The sequence below is a fragment of the Marmota marmota genome, unplaced genomic scaffold (assembly GCF_001458135.2).
Source record: "Marmota marmota marmota unplaced genomic scaffold, marMar, whole genome shotgun sequence".
Classification (NCBI taxonomy): Eukaryota; Metazoa; Chordata; class Mammalia; order Rodentia; family Sciuridae; genus Marmota; species Marmota marmota.
Window position 1 is genome coordinate 914,187 of NW_025999963.1, and position 20,759 is coordinate 934,945.

Below are 20,759 nucleotides of genomic sequence, written 5' to 3' on the forward strand. Positions count from 1 at the left end.
TAAAAAGTTACCAATAAACATAAATGCTTCAATAAGTGACATTGCATATTCTAATGTACTTTTGCAATATTATAAAATAATTTAATTGTGTTTTTGACTAAGACTTCCTACTTAAGAAAAGAAAAAAGTCACTAGTGTTCTGGTAAAGGATGCACATTTCAATATTCTGGAAAAGATTTAAAAGAGATGCAATATCATTGAAAGTGTTCATTTTTTACAAATACCTCAAGCTCTCCAATACAAAGTATAGCTTTCTATTAAAAAAAAATCACTTCATGTTTCAAATCGTATCCAACTCCATTCTCATCTCACCACACAATTTCTCAGGAGAGGAAAAAAAAACAAACTATAGGAAACAATTTTTTTTTAAAAAAACTTACTTTTCCAACATATTGTGGATCTGGTCCCATATGTTCTTCTAAAACAAAGAACTGATTCCACACCCATCCCCTTTTGGGACGATGGTGGACTTCTGTTTCACCTTCAATGTGTTTGGTTTGGTTTCTGGTCACCTTGATGGAGCTGTGGTGAGCAGTTCCATAACACCTCTGCACAAAACAGAGACACACTAGGACTGGACAGATGCAAGATGTGCTCGTAATTTTCATTGTAAGATAACTTGCCAGTTCACGGTTTTCCTTTTCTTCTTTGTCAGCTACAAATGCTTAATGAGCATTCAAGAGAGAAGCAAAAGCATCTTTTGGAAGGACAGTCCAAAGTAAATTGTTCAGCGAGTCCATGATTTAACTGCCCATCAGGGAAAGATCAGACCACATTTACATCCTGAAGCACTTGGAGAATCAAAGCTGTAGTGGTCTGAGGATTCCAAGTCTTCACAGTAGGAGAACACAGGTAAGCATTTTCTACCTAGTGAAAGGAGGGAAAATTATATACATTACAAAACATGTAATTTTAACTATTTATCTGAATGAAAAAAAATATGCTATTTTTCAGAATGATGGTGATAGGCAGAGAAAATATGCAAGTCCTTTCAGAAATATATATATACATGCAAACCTAAGCTCCTGTTTGCATTTTTACACACTTTTCTACCTATAATGTTAATTCTCAATGGCATATATATGTATGTGTATATGTGTGTGTGTATTGCTTGTATGTATGTATAAAGTACGTATGTCTGCATATACATGTGTATACATATAAAGTTTTTGTTTTTGTTAGATGTATACAGACCTGCACATCCTACATATTAATTACATACTATACATGATAAATGACTTCAAATTTTTTTTTCCCAAATTCTCTCAATACCATCACAGCAAACAAATAGTTATTAAAGTACTTAAGAAGTAAATGAAGTTCAAGAAGGAGGGTAGGGGGAGAGGAGGAAGAAGATAATGAGAAAAGAGAAGGTATTCTGCTAAAAATTATTCCAGGCTTGGGGCACAGATTGTCAGAATGGAATATTAGTGTGAACTGCAATTGGCTGAGGTATAGCTTGCCTGGACTCTGACAGGTCATGCTTACAATATGTTAGGGTATGGACTTGGCATGCAGGGCAGATAGACTTCCAAGCTTGGGGATGACATCACCCTAGATTTGATGTCTAATATACATATTGTTCCCATGTATGTAAAGAAAGGATTAAAGGGATAATAGGGGACAAAACATCAAAAGTAAAAATTTGTTGCTTTTTCAGATAAAAAATATTAAAATTCTTGTACTTGGATTTTGGTACAATTGGTCAATAAAGTAAAGCTTGAAAAACATTTGTTGGAGACAAATAAGAAGTTTTGTGAGATGCAAAGTTGATTCTGAAATTATTAGCTTACTAAAAACAAAAAAAATGAATAAAATTTGCTGAAATAGTTATGTATCTGTGTTCAAATATGTGTTTAGAAAAATATCGATTCAACAATATGGCTCCTTAATCTAGTGAAGATATTTAATTCATTGTTATCTCATTGCATAATATTGTCTGTAAATCAGTACAAACCGTAATGCTGATGTGAAAAAATTACAAAGTAATTCACATGAAAATATAATTGATTTTAAAATCTATATAATAAATCATAGCATGATTCTTATATAGAATTTAAAAAAAAAGGTGTTTATGCAGTGTTGGAAATGAATAAATATATCTATCACTTGAGACCACACAGCAGGGTATTCTTCTCTGTCAGCATTTTTTTCCATAAATTAGGGTTAATAACAATGCTACTTCACCATAGTACAAGAATTGTATAGGATTAGAATTAGAATTTTATTTCAACCAACTGATAAATAAAACATTCAATTTTTAAATATTTTAGGAAAGCAAAGGGACTGTTCATGCTGATTTAATTTAAAACGATCCAAAAAATTTCTCCTAACTTAAAAGAGCAGTCTAGATCCAATATGTTACAAGAACTGAAAAGAGAGTTTAAAAACACAGAATTTGGGGCTGGGGTTGTGGTTCAGTGGTAGAGTACTTGCCTAGCATGCATGAGGCACTGGGTTTGAGCCCCAGCACCACATTAAAAAAAAAAAAAAGACTAAATAAACAAAATAAATATAGTGCCTGTCTACAATTAAAAATATTTTAAAAATACAGAATTTGTTTGTTTTTAAATATAATTTGCTTACAATGTGAACTTTCATGAATCATCAAATTTATCCAAATCTCAATGTTCTCATATATTTACTTTTAGCCAGAATTATTGTTTTCAATTTTTTATCTATTTAAAATATTTGTATGATTTTAGATGGATTTCTTTAGTTTGCAAAATATTCTTAATTTTCAAGTTATGAATTTCAAAAAATAAGAGATTTTTTTTAGTCATTCTTCTTAGAAGCGAAGGTGATAAATATATAGAAGGTGTTGTTATCTTAATACTTTCACACCATTTGGTGAGATTTTCAAATGAAATTAACATGTTCACCCTTTATACTTAGTTATTTAACAAAGCATAATTCATGAGAAGAAGGTGAAGAAAGTGGCTTTTGTAATGTATTGCAAATCAGTAGAATAAGTATTTTCTCCACAGTGTTGGTCTTGTGTGTCATTCCAAAAATGTAAAAATGCATTTTAATTTATATATGTAATATATGTTTATAAATCTTTTTTGGAAATTTTGAAAACTGATAAATGTGACAGTGCAGAATAAAAGAACAGATGTAAATATGACTACTGTGCTTTTGAAGATAAGTCCCTTTACCACATTTGAGAGGATACGACTACACATATGAAAATTTCCTGTTTTGCTTCAAGAAATCTTTCCCTGTGTAGGTTACAAAATATTAAAATGCAAAAGTAACAAAGCAAATCACTGATTAAGAACAATGCACTAGAAATATGTAGCAGACATTTATTAATTTTTGACAAAGCATCATTCAACTACCTTTAATGCTTTCAAGGAACACTCAAGTACATGAATTCTGACGAACAAAGCCCTAATTCAACACCAGATACTTAGAGACAAAATATATTTCTTTCCATATTCTCTCAATTAGAACATATGCCAGTGGTATATATACCAAATTATATGCTCCAACACTCTGGAGCAAATAATAGATGGATGTAGGCACTGTTGAGAAATTCTTCAGGACAGTGGTCATTGTCTCAAGGTCTAAATATAATGTGGTGAGCTTAGCAGCTATGACAGAACTCAGTGCCTGCAGCAGAAATAAGGGACTTCTAGCTGTAATGCTCCAGTGGCAATTACTTGATTTTGTTTTGGACTCTCTAACTTAGCTTGGTTCCTGGTTCTGACCAAACTTGATTTTTAATGACTCATCAACTTTGATGGCTATACAATATATTTGAAAAAAAATGTTTTTTTATTCTTTCCAAGGCCATAGTTTATTTCTGGGATTTGCAAATTAGAACTTCCTCTCATAAAAATATTGTAGCAACAATACTCCAAACTTTGGTTTCAAAGACTGTAATATATCAAATGATGTATAATGCAGACCTCCTCTTTCTGCTCAGTCCTTCAGTCCAAGTGATTGCAAAGACTCATCACAGGCTCCTAGAAACACTGACTTTTTAGAACTGAAGTTAGTAGCAGTAGAGTCAAACTGTAATATCCATTATGAGGAAACTCTCACAATTTCATTGGCACTTTACTCTCTAAGTTTCATGTTTCTCATCTGTGGATAAAGAAGTTTATTGAATGATTTTTAGCATACTAATCAACATAATTCTTTTAATTTAAGATTTAATAATAGCATATAATTTCCAAATGAGTTTTCTTATTTATGCAGAGTTACATAGGTCACCCAAGCTTAAATCATTAGCCATTAATAGCTCTCAGTACAGGTCTTCCTTCAAAAAAACTGAGGAAACACTATTCTCAATACAAATATTTCTCATATTTATCCCAAATGTTATTGCTTGTTTCTGGGACTTTTAACTCTGGGTTTTCATTGATTGTTTCCAAATTTACAAACCTGAGACTCCAAAAAAGTCTAGAAAATAGTTTCTATTTTTTAAAAAAACTGTTTGCTTTGATCTTCTGTTCTAAAATTTATCTTTGTAAAACATAGTATATCAACTGTATTTCATGAGTAAATCACTCTATTCTTCGTAAGTGCGAGGTGACATGAGATATCATCTCACATTTACGAAGAATAGAGNAGGGTGTAGGCTCTCTATTTACCTCTCTTATTGTTTCTTTTGCTGAGAAAAACCCATTTTAAAAAACAGAAAATTGTCATCAACTTCTAAAGTCAAGTATTATATGTAATCACTAGACATCTTGACTTGTATAGAGCCTAGTTTACATAGAAATCTCAAACAAGATCAGGTATGCTAGAAAGTCCTTACTTTGGGAATTACCTTCCCCACATGCTTGAGGGTGTCTTGTATGGAGAAGGACCTGTCAATGGGAGCCTGATGCTCAACCCAGAGAAAAGCTTCTCAACTCTGCAAATGAACCCATCAGATGATAAAATAATGGCTGCTTTGAAATGATGGCTCATTTTGAAAATAGTGGACCTTTAACTTTTCCATGTTAAATCATATAAAATACCATGTTACTCTAAATTATACAGTATATGTAAAATTTATGTTTGAATTTCAAAGTATTTATATAAGGTAAAATTACAGGTACTAAATATAAGTTTATCATCTTTTTCCTCAAGTTTAATGGAAAACAGTATGCTCACATTCAAGATGTTAGTCTACCTATTTGTCATCTAAGTGTGTAAAGCTACCCTTTGAATTGAGAGTTGCAGGCAAAACTCCCATTGCTAACAAGGCACATACTTAGGTGTGCATCTAATACTACAGTATAGATTTCCATCATTTAGGGATCCAATGATTAATTGTAATTGTATCATTCTCTCTTTTTAACTCTAGTTCTGTTCTAATTTCCAATGATACTGACTTCCAATTTTTACTTTAATTTCTTTAACTCTGTATTCTAACTATATTCTCGATAAACAAATGGGGTTTATTTTTCCATCTTAAGAGAAATCTGTGTGCTTAAAAATTAAGGTTTTTCCTCTACCTGACAATTGACTTAATAGCTTTTGAATACAGCCAGTATAAAATACTCATAAACCACATGGAATTGTGAAGAAACTTAACTAATTTGTTTCAAGTGTTATTTCCATGTTCCAAGTCTATATTTGAAATTTCAATTTTACCATTTCAGGATATTCTCATAATTTAAAGTTATGATTATATTGGATTTAGTAAGTTGCATTTGTTTTAAGTAGACATATAAATATGTGTATAATATGTAAGTATATTTAAAATCATCTAAGGGGTTTTACCCTCTGAAACATGATAAAATCCTAAATAATTGTACAAATAAATCAGAAATATTAACTTTTACATGTTTTTTTCACTGGAAGTGATGGTTTAAGTTCCAAGGAGACTGGGTGAAATCACTTTTTTCACATGGACAGGCTTTAATGCCTAACATGGTTCATTCTGCTGTGTTTAGCTGTAAAGGTTATGGCTTCCTGGCTACCATGAGCTGAGAGGCTTTCCTCTGTGAAGCCTGTCTACCAGGATGCTTCTGCCTTAAATAGACAGCTATAGACTGAATCCTCTGAATCCAATGACCAAAATAAACATTTTTTTTCCTCATCTAAGTTGATATTTTCATGCAGTTTAGTTCTAGTAACAAAATTCGGACTAACATGAGCCTTAATCTTCAAACTTCACTTTATTAAACCTATCCCTCCCACAAATCTACAATAAACATTGCTTTTAAGCAAAGATTTCTCTGTTTGGTAAGACAGTTCTCTTCAGGTGTCTTGTGTTTATTCAGAGAGAGAGAGAGAGAGAGAGAGAGAGAGAGAGAGAGAGACATTGTTACATATCATGTTTTCAATGATGCAGTTTTGGAACATAGAGCTAGAACTTCCCTTATAGACCAAGAGTAGATTTATTTCCAGACTAGATTATAAAGAAAATTTTTTTCTTCCTGGACAGAGGTGGGGAAGTTGTGCTACCAGACACTTAAAATGCTATGATTGCAAGACTCAAGGTTTCTCAGTCATAACCTGTAAGTTCTATGCATATGACATTGCCTGGCTACTTCATGTGACCTCACTGTGCTGTGAGAAGCAAGAAGAATTTAAGCAATCTGTTGTATTACAGGTCTTTTATGTCACATTTGGTAACATCTATTAAATAGTGCCAGCCAGTGTTAGTTTGTGTGAATGATAAAATTCCAAATGTTTCATTTCTGAATATTTAATTCAATGTAACTGCTTGGTCCTCTAAATTGTCATAGCATCATCCTTTCTAATGCTGACCAGAATTTTAATTATTTATATAGGTTCTTTCAATCTCATTTTTCATTCATTTCATCTTTTTTTCTCAGTTTACTCACCCTGTTTCTGATGTAATTTCCATTGCCTGCATTATGTGGGAATTTAACTTTTATGTTGTATCCCAAAGTAAACATGTGTTGAGTGAGGAAATAAATGGGATATAGACAATTTAATTCATGGTTTTTATTTAAAGAATTGTGTTAAAATAGCAATCTTGAATTTATAATATATAATTGTGAACACACATTTACAGAAGAATTTTTTTCAAGTGTGACTGAATTTGGTTTAGTTTTATAATCTGCCTTTCCCTTAAAACCCTGTCACAATTAAAGGTACATAACTGCTGCATAATAAAGTTCCATTCCATCTATAAAATTCTGCTTTCAGTAAGTTCTTTCTTATGTAGAGGATATTAAAGAAACATTGAAATATCAATCCAAGAGCACATCAGAAGTTTAATTTGCAAGAGCATATACTATGTGTTATTATGAGTAGTATATTACTCATTATACAGTATGCCTTCCTCATAACTGCAGAGGGTCCATTTCATGATCTCCAGTGGATGCCTGAAACCATAGATTGTACCAAATCACAAATTTAATGCCTTTTCCATCTTAACTAAACACTTAGTACACACTGTGATAAAAACCAACTAGCACAAAGTAATTTTTTCTTCTTTACAATTTCACTGATAGAATATTTGTATAGCCTTTAACAGCTTCAGTTTATGATATTTCTTTCCTTATTATGTATTTTCAGCTTTTCACTTAGAGGAAGCATCTGTGGTTTCTCTTTGGTGTTGAATTGTTAGCATTACTACTCTTCACTTGGGAGTCCAACGTTAAGTAAAATGTTATTTGAATATTATCACTGCAGTACGATGCCAGTAGACCTTAGAGCCAATAATGGAGACATCTCTCAAAGTAATGGATAGGAGAATACACTAGCAATTACATCTTGAATGTATCTGACAGAAAGATGCTTTACATCCCAAGAAGGAGAGAGAAGGTGCATGATTTCTTCATGGTATTCTGAACAGCATGCTTTTTACAATTTGTAAACTCTTCCCAGATTTTTCCAAATTACGGGAAGCAAAACTGCATATAGGGAGGGACTAAAGTATATGGTACAAAGTACATGTCTGAACATTCCTAATATATTGAATAATAATAAAATATATGTGAAAATAAGAGGTCATTCATATTGTCATAATATTTCTGTCTCAAGTTATACTTTTCTATTGTTAGACTCATGCACACATATTTGTATAGTGTTGAGTATTGATTTAATGTCTCATATACTCCTGCTGTTAAACACGTGACTCAAAATAACAATGTCCTGAAGAAATGTGAAAATGTAGGATGATATTTAACACTATTGATCAATGTATCCACATTAATAATATAGAATTACTACTAATTTTCATAATAACCAGTGGAAAAAAACTAGGAAAAATATGGCACCAAATGGAATATTCCTGTATGCTCCATTTTTTCATGTGTATTATTTGGAAAGTTTATGTATACTACATATATGTAATTTGCATTTGTCAGAGTAATTTTTACAAATTTTTCATGTCTTCAAAAGTGTTTTCAACAATTGGTATTTTTTATTTTTCTGTAGTTTAGAATTTTAATTAGATATTTACAAAATGTTTTAAACAGAGTAAAAGCTCTCATAGTGTCTTGATACCAAAATATTAACTTAAAAAATCTAGTGATTCATTTTTGTTCATATTTTCATCCTTTACCTTCTACCATTATGATCATACCCTTTCCAATTTATCAACAGATATATAGCACTGTAAATCTGTTACATCTACTTGACAACATTTTAATCCTGATACTATGCCATTTTAGGCATAGTAACAAAGCCAAGAGTTCTGCTTAACAATTCCCAAGTTTGAATGGTTCTCAAATTTCTATTATCCTGTTGCATCCCATAAAACACATTATGCAAACTATGTTTCCAGTTAGAATTCATTTGTCAATTTTCAGAAACTACACTTGAACTTGTAAATAAGACAAACAGAACATTTTGCAACAACCTTCACATTCACAAAACCCTCTAATCTATATGCAGAATAACTGTATTTTGAATGTATGCCAGATGCTCACTTACCATTGCAAATATTTTTCTGCTTCCTCTGAATTGCACCTCAAAATTCTAGCTTCGGAAAATTTTACTTAAACTTCAAGCACAGAACCTTTCCCTTTTTGTCTAATCCTTTTTTGTCTAATTCCAATCCCCACCTCTTTCCATGGGTGGGCATTTCCTCTTCTCTTTATTCATAATACAATATAAAAACCATTTTATTTTGTCTTTAAATTTGCATTAGATTTTTGTTTCAAACCAGGCTGTGCAAAGCAGTTTCATTAATAAACAGTCCTAACAGAGGACTCCCACTGTGTGGAGGATAGAAAGGTCATCACTATGTTAACCACCAAGGAAAGGAATCCGAACCATTTTACCACTGCATCTTAGGCTACAGCTAAATGATGTAAAATTTCAAGGATACTTACAATAAAATTTAAAATTGTAACCTAATCAATAAATAGGGTAAGGAAATGAACAGACACTTCTCAGAAGAATATATATAATCAATCAACAAATATATGAAAAATATGTTCAACTTCTTTGGTAATTAAAGAAATTAAAATCAAAATTACTCCAAGATTTCATCTCACTTGGGTCAGAATAGCAATTATCAAGAAAATAAGTAATTATAAGTGTTGATGAGGATGTAGAGAATAAAAGGTACACTCACACATTGCTGGTGGCACTGCAAATTGGTGTAACCAATCTGGAAAGTAGTCTGGAAATTCCTTAGAAAACTTGGAATGGAGCCACCATTTGACCCAGCTATTCCTCTTCTTGATCTATACCCAAAGGACGTAAAATCTGCATACTATAGTGACACAGCCACATCAAGGCTCACAGCAGCTCAATTCATAGTAGTTTGACTGTGGAACCATGCTAGATGTTCTTCAACAGATTTATGGATAAAGAAACTGTGGTACATATACACAATGTAATAGGACTCAGCACTAAAAGAGAATAAAATTATGGCATTTGCAGATAAAAGGATGGAGTTGAAGAATATTATGATAAGTTAAGTAAGCCAGTTCCCCAAAACCAAAGGCCAAATGTTCTGATAAATGGATGCTGATCCACAATGGTGGAGGGATGAGAAGGTGGGGGCACTGTGTAGGGAGAATGGAGGAAAATTGATTGGGCAAAATGAAGGGAGGGAAAGGGAGGGCATGGGGACAGAAACAATGGTGGAATGAGATGAACATCATTACTCTAGGTACATGTATGTCTGCACAGGTGGTACTAGCCTACATCGTGTATAACCAAAGAAATGAAAAGCTGTGCTCCATTTGTGTACAATAAATCAAAATGTATTCTGCTATCATGTATAAGTAATAGAACAAGTAAAAAGAGATTAAAATTAAATTGCGGTTTGATCCAATGGTTTATAGCAAATTCTAATAATGCCAATATGTAATAAACTGTTGAAAATCCAAGACTTCTCAAATTTGCTGCATCTCTATTATGTAACCAAGAAAAATTCCTCATCAAACTGTACGACATACTAAGGACTTTGCTATAGGCTTACAGGATAACAAATGGAAAAAATGTAAAACAAAATCTATAATTATACACTGAGAAGACAAACTTCTTATCTTATAAATAGCAAAAATTACATATTGCTGTTGAAATTTGTTTTCTACATTATGATGTGAAAGTGCATTTTCATATTATATTTTATTTGTTTTTTACCATATGGCAACTGAAAAGTGATAAATGCTAAAAAATGAGTAAGTAACGGGCAACGAATTTGAAATGGGAAAACACATTCACCATATTTGAAAAAGATCAGAAACTTTCAGAAGATTAAACCATTTAATATGAATTTTACCAGTTTCACTTAAGAATTTTAATTTTCAATATTAGGGAAACATTAAATAAATCATTTTTCCCGTCATTCTTCAAAGACCTATTGAGTTTCCATTATGGGCTCTAATGCTGAGGATTATTGATTAATAGCACAATTAGTGTTTTTGGTATTATGTTAGAGTTGGGTAAAAATGCAAAGACATAAAAATGCAAATATTTAAGCTTTCAACATGTGTTATGGAAGAAAAATTAAAGAAAATGAGTTTTAAAGCAGATTGAATTTAAGGAGTTTCAAAATCAGTGGTCAGAGGGAAGACCTATCTTGATAGTCTAATATTTGAGATATAAATTACAGGGAAGATAAACATGAAGATACAGGGGGAAATCATTCCGGATGCACAAAACAGTAGATTCAAAGGCTAAATTCAAGCTAAGCCTGCCCTGAGCAAGGAAATGAAGCTCAGCTGTTCTGAGATCATTAATCTGTGGGTAGTAGGGGTGAGAGAATCAGAGGCAGACAAGACAGAACACCCAGGGACTTTGAGGATGTTGGATTTTATGTCACTGTTTTATTGTGATTTAAAAAAGAAGAAGAATTGAAATCTGGACTCTTAACACAGTTTTAAGTATCTAATGTATTTCTGTTCAGTACAAGTACTATGTTGTGCTACTGACTTCTAGAACATTTTCATCTTGCATGATTGAAACCTTTTTTTTATCTAAGGGTAGTCCTTCACAGCAACTACTCATTTCTTTCACCCTCAATAGCAGTTCTACATCTTTCCTGGAGATTACCTGCAGTAGGCACCTCATGTGTGTAGAATCATGCAATACTCCTCTTCCTGTCTCTAGTTTTATTCACTCACCCAAATAAACTGAAGTTTAATTCATATTACAGCATGTGGCAGAATTATCTTTTCACTAATGGCTGAGTAATATTCCTTTGTATGTATATATCACGATTTCTTTATCCATGCTTTCCTTAGTGGACATTTAGGTTCTTTCCACTTCTTGGCTATTGTTTTGGTAATTTCATTTTCAGGTCTTCCATGTTTTCCTGTACAGCAGTACAGCTTATTTTCAGGTGATGATATTTGTATACTGCAATGTTACTGAATTTGTTTATGAGTTCTAATCTTTTTGCTTTAAATGTTGAGGTTTTTCTTTATTTTTTTTAGTTATAGATGAACATGATATCTTTGTTTATTTATTTTTATGTGGTGCCAAAGATGGAACCCAGAGCTTCAAATGTATGAGGCAAGAACTCTGCCACTGAACCAAACCCCAGCCCCAAGTTCTTGGCGGACACATCTTTGTTTGTATGTGGTGCAGAGGATTGAACCTGGGCCACACCCATGCCGCTTGAGCCACATCCCCAACCCTTTACATTCAAATTTGAATAGCTTTTGTTTCTTGTTATTTTATAATTGCTTTGAGGAGTACTTCCAGTTGTAAGTATATTAATAGGAGACAAGTGTAATTATTTTTATTTTTGTGGACCATAAAGAAAAAAAAATCAGAATTTCACTGAGCATGTGAAGTGCAGGCTTTTCACATAAAATTTTTATTATTTTGAGGTTCATTCAATTTCTAATTTGTTGAATTTTTTCAAAAATATTTTTGGGTATCTTTGAGACAGTCTTGTATTTTTTGTTGTTGCTCTTCTGTCATATAGAATATCACATTGATTGTTTGAATGATCCTTGCATACCAGGGATAAACTTGACTATGAAGTGCGAGCATTTGAAACACTGCTGAATTTTGTTTGGTAAGATTTGTTGATGATTCTTACATACATTTTCATCAAGCATACTCACTTGTATGTAGTTTTCTTTTTTTGAAGAGACCTTGCCTGGCTTTGAATTTAAGGTAAGGCTGGCCTATTCAGTGACTTTAGAAGTGTTATAACTCTTCTGCAATTCTTGGAAGAGTTTGAGACTATTTGGTATTAGCTTCTCTTTAACTGTTTGATAGAATTCAGCATTGAAGTCTTCAGGACATGGGTTTTTCTCTGTCTGGGGGCTATAGATTACTGTTTCAATCATTTTTTTCAGTGCTGGTAAGTTCAGAATTTCTTTCTTCAATATTCAGTTTTGATGGTTTGTGTAATTCTATTAATTTATTCAAGAACATCTAATTTGTTCATGTATAATTGTTGATAGTTTCCTATCCTTTTTTGTTTGTTTGTTTCTGTGTTATGACCTCGGATATGATATTGCCTACTTCATTTGTTTTTCTATATTCAAATCTCCTCAATTTTTTGACAAAAGATTTGTCAGTTCGATATGTTTAAAAAAATACTTAGTTTGTTAATTTTAATCCATTGTCTTTTCATTCTTCATTTAATTTATTTCTGCTGAAACTTTGTAATATGCTTTTCTGCTACAGCTAACTTTCTTCTTAGTTTGTTCTTGTAGTGTCATGTGTATGTAAAGAATTTTCTTTTTAAATTTCAGATAATTATTTTTAATGAAACCTTATATTACTATAAAATCCCTTCAGTACCATTTTTGCTGGTCCACAGAAATTCTAGTTGCATGTTTTCTCTATTGTTTGTCTCAAGATATTTTCTACTTTCCCTTGATTTTTTCTTTTACTTGTGGTTGTTCAAGGCTATGTTATTTAATTTTCATATATTTGTGAATTTTTGAGTTTTCTTTTTTGGTTTGCTTTTCCTGATTAATTCCATTATGTTTAAAAAAAGATACTAGCTACTAATTTGAACTTCTTAAAATTTTAAAGACCTATTTGGCCTAAAATGTGTTCTATCCCAGGAGATGTTCCCAGTATAGTTGAAAAGAATGTGTGTTTTTCTGCTCGGTGATGTCATTTTCTGCAAATATCTGTTAGAACCATTTGACCCACAGTAATTAATGTTCAGGTGTTCTATTGATTTTATGTCATCACCTGGTCACTTGGATTTTATGGTACTTAAAATGAAAGGATTGTGGATGGATAAATGTGTAATTTTGAGAAAAAAAAAAAACAGAAGAAAAAGCCAATGGGTAAGAATGAAGAGATCTGGCATCAAATTTTGAAAGTGGATGGTACTTAGGAGGCATTTGAAAGAAGATGCAATATAGATAGCCAACCAAACTATTCATATTCAGTAGGTAGGTCAGGGAATAAAGGTATTAATATGAGAATCAATAATATACAAAGGATTTTAAAGCCATCTGACAATAAGGACATGCTCATAAAGATTGAGATAAAAAAAGAATAAGAGCATCAGATTCAGTTGTGGATGTTTGACATCCAGAGTTACAAGCAGAAGATTTGGGAGACTGTAAATAAATTGACAAGATTGACAAGGTGGAGGGACATGGGAATAGAACAGTTGAAATATAGAAGTAAAGGGATAGGGTCGATAGTGTTTTTAGATGGAAAGAAGAAAATACCAATTAATACAATTATTAATTGTAATAATTTAAACATTCGTACAATACCCAGATATGATGAACCTATCTTTGGCATTTTTGTGCAACTAAGTATAGGTATGAGCATATTAAATGTGTGGGTTGGTGTAGCCTGGTGTCATGGTGCACACCTATAATCTGAGTAACTCTCATGGCTGAGGCTAAGGATTGCAAATTCACGACCAGCCTAAGCACTTTAGGAATGAATATCCTGTATAAAAATAAAAACTAAAAATGATAAAAAGAATTGGGGATGTATTTCAGTGCTTGAGTGACACTGGAACAAATCCCAAGTACCAAAAAAAAAAAAAGGAGGAAGAAGAAGGAAAAGGTATTAAGGTATTTATGAATCGTGAGTGGGCACTAAGTTAAGCTATGTAAGACATAGACCCACAGCATCCCAATTATTGGCTTACATGCTTAAATGCCTTCTTTTATAGAAACAAACTTTTCTTTTTTGTTTACTTTCAAGTTGAAGATGTTGGGACTCAGAGCATCAAAGAGCTTGCTTGTGAGATGAGATTAGAAACCAGTTCTGTTTAAAGTTCAACATCTTTTTCTAATCTATTCAGACATGGGTTTGAATTTTGATGCTTCTGTCCTCTTGATGTTGGTCCTTGAGATAGGAATGTTTTACTATCATATTTTCGGTTCCCATAGTAGCAGTATAAGTTATAGTTAGAATTATATAAACTTAAAGAAGATGATGTGACTAAGAAGTCGTCTTTGATTCATAGTAAACCTTTAAAATGTGTTAATAAACAATATTATCTAGATATAGTACACAATATAGACATAGTATTTCAGTATTTGACTCACACTTATTTTCTTATATATTACTTGAAATATAAAGAGTAGACATACATTCCCTTTATTGTATGTAATATACAATCATAAAATCAAAAATTAAATGTATTTATGATGAAAATCAAATGCAAATATATATATATATATATATATATATATGTTTTACTCATATCCCATTATCTTCTTATGCACATTCAAATGCCTTACAATACTTTCAATACAATAAGAAGTTTTTTTCTGTTTAAATGGTTCTGATACTTCTGTCCTTGGAAACAGACTAGACTCCACACACAATTGCCACAGAGATGAAGTTTTATTAAATGTCAGTGGAAATTTCTTTTCATATATGAGTTTGTATTAATTAGCCAAAATATATGGAGATATTTGAAGTTCTCCCTCACCAATTTTTAGCATTTTTGTTGATGAGTTATAATTATATCTAAAAATAGGTTTGATTGTAATATATCCCTACATGCACATTACATATTTGGTCCAATTCAGACTCTTTACCTCCCCTTTCCTTAACTTCCTCCTTTTCCCTAATCTCTACTGCTCTCCCTTCTGTTTTCATTAGAACCCCTTTATTCACTCCTTTTTTCCTCTCTTCTTGCACATGAGAGAAAACATACAACCCTTGAGTTTCTGAGTCCAATTTATTTAGATTTAGCATGATGTTCTCCAGTTCCATCCACCTGCCTGCAAATGATATAATTTGCTTATTCTTTATGCCTGAGTGAAATTCCATTGTATATTTTTCTGTCAGTTGTTCATACATATAAAGAGGATTATTACAAATATTTCTAACGTGCTACTAAATTCTGAAATATAAATAGAATGACATCCATTAAATATCTATTTTTAAGGGAGCTTAGAAACTAAAGGGTTTTACTTTTACTAACTAAAAACTCATTGGGATTTTATTTGCAATTTGGTGTGAATATTTCCAATTATTGCATTATCCTGCTTTTGCTACTTTATAGCTCTTAGCAATTAGGGAATAGAGTAGGCAATATGTTGCATAATCATTCAAAAAACTGGATACAAGAAAGGGTCTCCTGGTTGTAATAAAGCCCCTGTGGATAGTGCAATTAACTCTTCTTGGCTACTAAGGTACAACTTTTTTTTTTTAATCTTGATAAAAAAAGAAAAGAAATTGCACAAAAAATCAACAAAACTTAGTAGGGTCCTCTGGAGTATTATTAGGTAATGTTTACATGGAGAATCTGCCACATTGTTAATATAATTGCTGCACTGTGGTCCTATAAAATTAAAGGCCTTTCATCTTGTATATCCTTATTGGGAACATTAAGTAGGCATTTATATTCACTTTTCCAGAGAATTAGAAGTATTCTCCCTAGGTCTAATATTTTTTATCTTGAAAGTATTTATTATTATTATTATTATTATTATTATTATTATTATTATTATGGTTCCATTGTTTGCTCTTTTATAAGACTTTTATCTGTTCATGTAATAAATCCATAAATAAAACAATAAAATTGTATAGGAAAAGAAAAGCAAAGTACTCTTTTTTGCATTGACTCTAAGTTCTACCCTCAGTTGTAAAAATTAAAATGTATGTATGATTTTAGAGATAAGAATAATTAATATATGTAACTTGTATAAAAAGAAATACTAAATCTGTAACATGTTTACATTGAATTCTATGGATATTGTGTAATATTTTGTCACAATGGTGAATTTATTTTGTCTTTAGTACCATTATCTTGCTATTATTTACTATCACATATCACACAGTTTAAAGAGTGTAGAAAAAATATGAATCCTCACATCTTACTGATGAACATGTGCACACTATACCATTGAAACAATCAAATCAAAAGAAAAAAAAGTATTTTTTTCTTCCAAATATTCATTTAAAATCTACAAGCATGAACCCAGGAAAAATCCAAGCTTTTGGGTTATCAGGTGATAAGATAGAAGTATTTTGAATTACATGCTAAACAAAGGCACTCCGTTTATAGAATCCATTAGCATGGTTTTATGCAGAAAGGTACCTAAGCTCAGTTAAGATGTGATCAAATAAGAGAAGAAAATTATTGCTCATGCTATTTAACCTTCTTTATGTTTCTATTGCAATTCACAATAGTAGAAAATTCTTCACAATGTACTTTGCTCTTCCCTCAGAACTATCTGCATTGTCCAGATTGTAGGTTAAGCAGGTTGAAAGAACTTCAGAGTCAGACTGATCTGAGCATGAGTCTTGATTCTGCACTTTTCGTTAGTAAAGTGAGTTATCTAAGCAAGCTAAACTTTGCTAGACTTTGAGTTGTCAAACATGAAAACAGCATAATACCAAATGCTCAATATGAATAATAAAATTAAATATCTCCAAAAAGTGAGCCTGTGTCAGTCTTGAAATTATAATAAGCAATGGTATTAGCATCACTACAGTTGGTAAAACAATACCCAACCTTATTTTTTGCCTTTGGAAGGAGGTATCAAGCACTGAGCAAGCATTTGCCTGGACCCTATTGATTCACATGTGCACAGACACAGATATGCAAAGATAAGGGTCATGAGGTCTATAAGTTCTTCAGTTTCACATCTTTTCCAAGAGTATATTAAAACTCATACTATTCTCTATTTTCCATTAGCTACCATAGAATTCAAACTTTGTGTATTTATTATACATAGGAGGGTACTGAGATACCACAATGCTGTTGTTTTGGTGGTGAATTAGAGACATTGTAAATATCTCCTTATCTTCCCATTAAAAAACCTACTTAGTTGCCCTGTTCATTTTGTGGAAATTCATACCCTACCTACCCACTGCCCAATAACTGAATTTAACAAGTGATAGATTGTGAAATTGGGAAATTTGAATGATTTTATTTCTATAAGCTATGAAATATTTGTATCAGTCCATATGTAATTTTATGACAAAATACCACTGACTGGGAAGATTTAATAACATATACTTATGCCAGTGCAGTAGTACATACCTGTAATCTCAACATAGAGAAGCTGAGATACAAGGGTCACAAATTTGAGGACAGCCTCAACAATTGGTGCAAGACCCTCAGTAAATTGGTGAGGCACCATCTCAAATTTAAATAATAATAAAATAATAATAGGCAGTGTAGGGAGAGCTCAGTGTTGAAAGTGCCAGAAAATTCAATCCACAGTACCAAATGAATAAATAAATAAATCTATAGTAATATATTTTATAACAGTTGTGAAGAGAAAGGATCCATGAGAAGATTCTGACAAGTTTGGTTTCTGAGGAGGGTGTTCTTCCTGGATTGCAGTCCTCTTTTCACTATTTCCCACCCAGCCTTTCCTTCATGTGTGTTCCTGAGGAAGGAGAGGGCACGCTCTACAGTGTTACTTTTTAAAAGAGCACTACTTTTATCAGAGCATGGCCCTACTATTTAACCTTAATTACTTGCTTAACCTTGATTAATTTCTTGGAGGGTCAATTTTCAAACATAACCATGATAAAGAGTAAGGTGTCAACACATAAATGTGGGGAATGTATTCAGTCCGTAACAGCATCTATCCATAGACTCTAAATTATCAAGGCTGCCAAAAGCTACAGAAATGAATCAGCATAAATTATTACTGTGCTACCTGGGAAGTAATGGAGTCCAGAACATATAGAAAGGGATCTGAAAAGCAAGCATATTATTTGTAGTTAGTCTCAGCAAAAATGAAATGTTTGAGGGTACATGCTCAGCTGAGGATTTAGGAGGAAACATGTCTGGTGGGTTAGTCACTCCAACTGCAGGATTAATGACAGTAGTCTATGTCTGGAGCAGAGAATCTTAAATTACCAAAAAGAGCAAATCTGGATAACTACAGTGCAGCCCTTATAAATACATGAGGGTTTATGAGGGAGAATTCTTTTAACCAATTGGAATTAGAAGATTGTTAAAGCCAATTCATAAAAACCGAAAACATGAACATGGTATAAACAAGACGAACAGAGCAGGCAAAGTGCTCAATATTGCCACCAGCCAAATTGAGCTGTGGCCATGAAAATAGGGCACAAAGAAGACAAATAATGACGTTTAATATATTGAGTATACCATCAACCTCAGTAAATTCAATTTCTCATCCAATAAATTATAAAAAATCCAAAAATCTACTGACTGAATTAGCAGAGCTCTGAGTGGAGGAGCAAAATCTTACAAATGGCTTACTGTTATGAAAAATAGGCATTATTTTAGAGGAAAACTTCTCTACAACTACTAAAATTATAAAGTATTGATTTGTTGACTAATACATTCTACTTCTAGCAATTTTGGTTGATGGATTGTTAAAATAAATCAAAAAGACTACAGAGTGATCAGTATATCCCTTTCAATTCTATATGAAGAACATTTATTATAATATTTAAGCACATACACAGGAAAGGACATAGTGAAAATAGATGCAAGACTCAAGGCTATATTCAATGGATATGTGTGAGTACAGCAAAATGTTACCCATCATGCATATACTGGCTTTCCAAAAAAAAAAATTGTTACCCATCAGCATTTACCTATTAATGTGTTAATGTTTTAACGTATTAATTTCTATCCACAGATGACTAGTGGAAAGGATGATGTCAGGAGCCACATAAAGGAATATTAGGTTGTTTCTTATGCAATGAGTAAATAATGATCTCTGAGGTTTATTGATAAAAGATGCATTTCAGAATACTTTGTATAATGGACTACTAATTTTTAAGTGGGATGAAATAAACATTTATATTTACTTTTTTAAACATAAACATTTGAAGGAAAAAATGCATGAGAAATGTATAGTATCTCTCATTTGGGAGTGAGTGGAAGCCATGTAGAATAAATAGGATAGGAAGTAGTCTTTTCCTGCATACAATTTATTTTTGAATTTTCATTCCATTTTAGTGCACATTACTCTATTACTTGTTATGAATTAATACATTTTTGAATAAAAGATTGCTTGGCACCCCTTTACCCTTCTGCTCCCCATCCATGTGTGTAAATAATTCTCAACAAATGACAGGAAGTGGAGCATCTGGTGCTTGAGGTGGTGTGCAGTTCCCAGCTGTGCTTGATCTTCAGAATGCAATATGTTTTCCAGTAGTAATGGTGTAATAATTGCTATCCTTTTTAGCTACAACAATTAAAATTGCATGTTGATTTAATGCCACTAAAACAAATAAGAGCTTATCAACTCTTATGTAGATTAGAAGCTGCAATATTTGAGAAATGAGACTTGTAACAAAGGGAAAAACCTGCTCTTTTTCAAGTTGATCACTCATTTCAGATATTTTCAATTCAGCTTTTAGGTAAAGGAAAGGATTTAATAGATAAGGGCAGAAAAGGCAGTTATTATTTTCTTTATTGAGAGGAATCACACTTACTTACATAAAGCCAGGGAAATGCTCAGAGCAAAGGGCTCTCAGTGATTGTCTGAGCTTCCACTTTGTTTCAGAAAGTGTGCCAAAAGAAATTGTGGTGTTTCTCAGAAGGGAAAGCAATGAAAAGTAACTTGAGTCAGTGTGTGTGCTTTAAAAATGTGTGACTGGTTTCCTATACATAAGCAGCAGCAGTTTCAGCTTGGAAATCCAAATTCCTAGGCCCCTTTTTTTCAGACTTACTAAAAAGATGGAGTGCATCCCTGGAGGGAGTGCCAAGTGGAGATGTGCTACTAAGGGTCTACAGGTGACTGTGATACTCACTAACATTAAGGAAATATTGCCTTTAAATTCTTTATAACTGAGATGACAGTATATCAGACTTAGTTTGAAAATCATGAGCAATCTGCCATCAAGAAAACATATCAAGAATGAGCACATATACGAATTTTTAAAAAAAATTTTTTAGGGCATCAGGAATTGAACTCAGGGGCGCTTACCACTGAGCAACATCCCCAAACAAATATATATATATATATATATATATATATATA

General features: G+C 32.3%; 1 protein-coding gene across 5 annotated transcripts in view; it reads right to left on the reverse strand.

Moving 5' to 3' along the window:
* Cdh18 (cadherin 18) overlaps window positions 1-20,759 on the reverse strand; it is a 672,909-nt gene that overhangs the window by 307,082 nt on the left and 345,068 nt on the right. For all 5 annotated transcript variants that reach the window (XM_048803133.1, XM_048803131.1, XM_048803132.1 and 2 more), the window contains one exon: window positions 381-867. In XM_048803133.1, coding sequence (XP_048659090.1) covers window positions 381-608 — 228 coding nt within the window. In that variant the 5' untranslated portion in view covers window positions 609-867. The remainder of the gene's footprint in view (window positions 1-380; window positions 868-20,759) is intronic.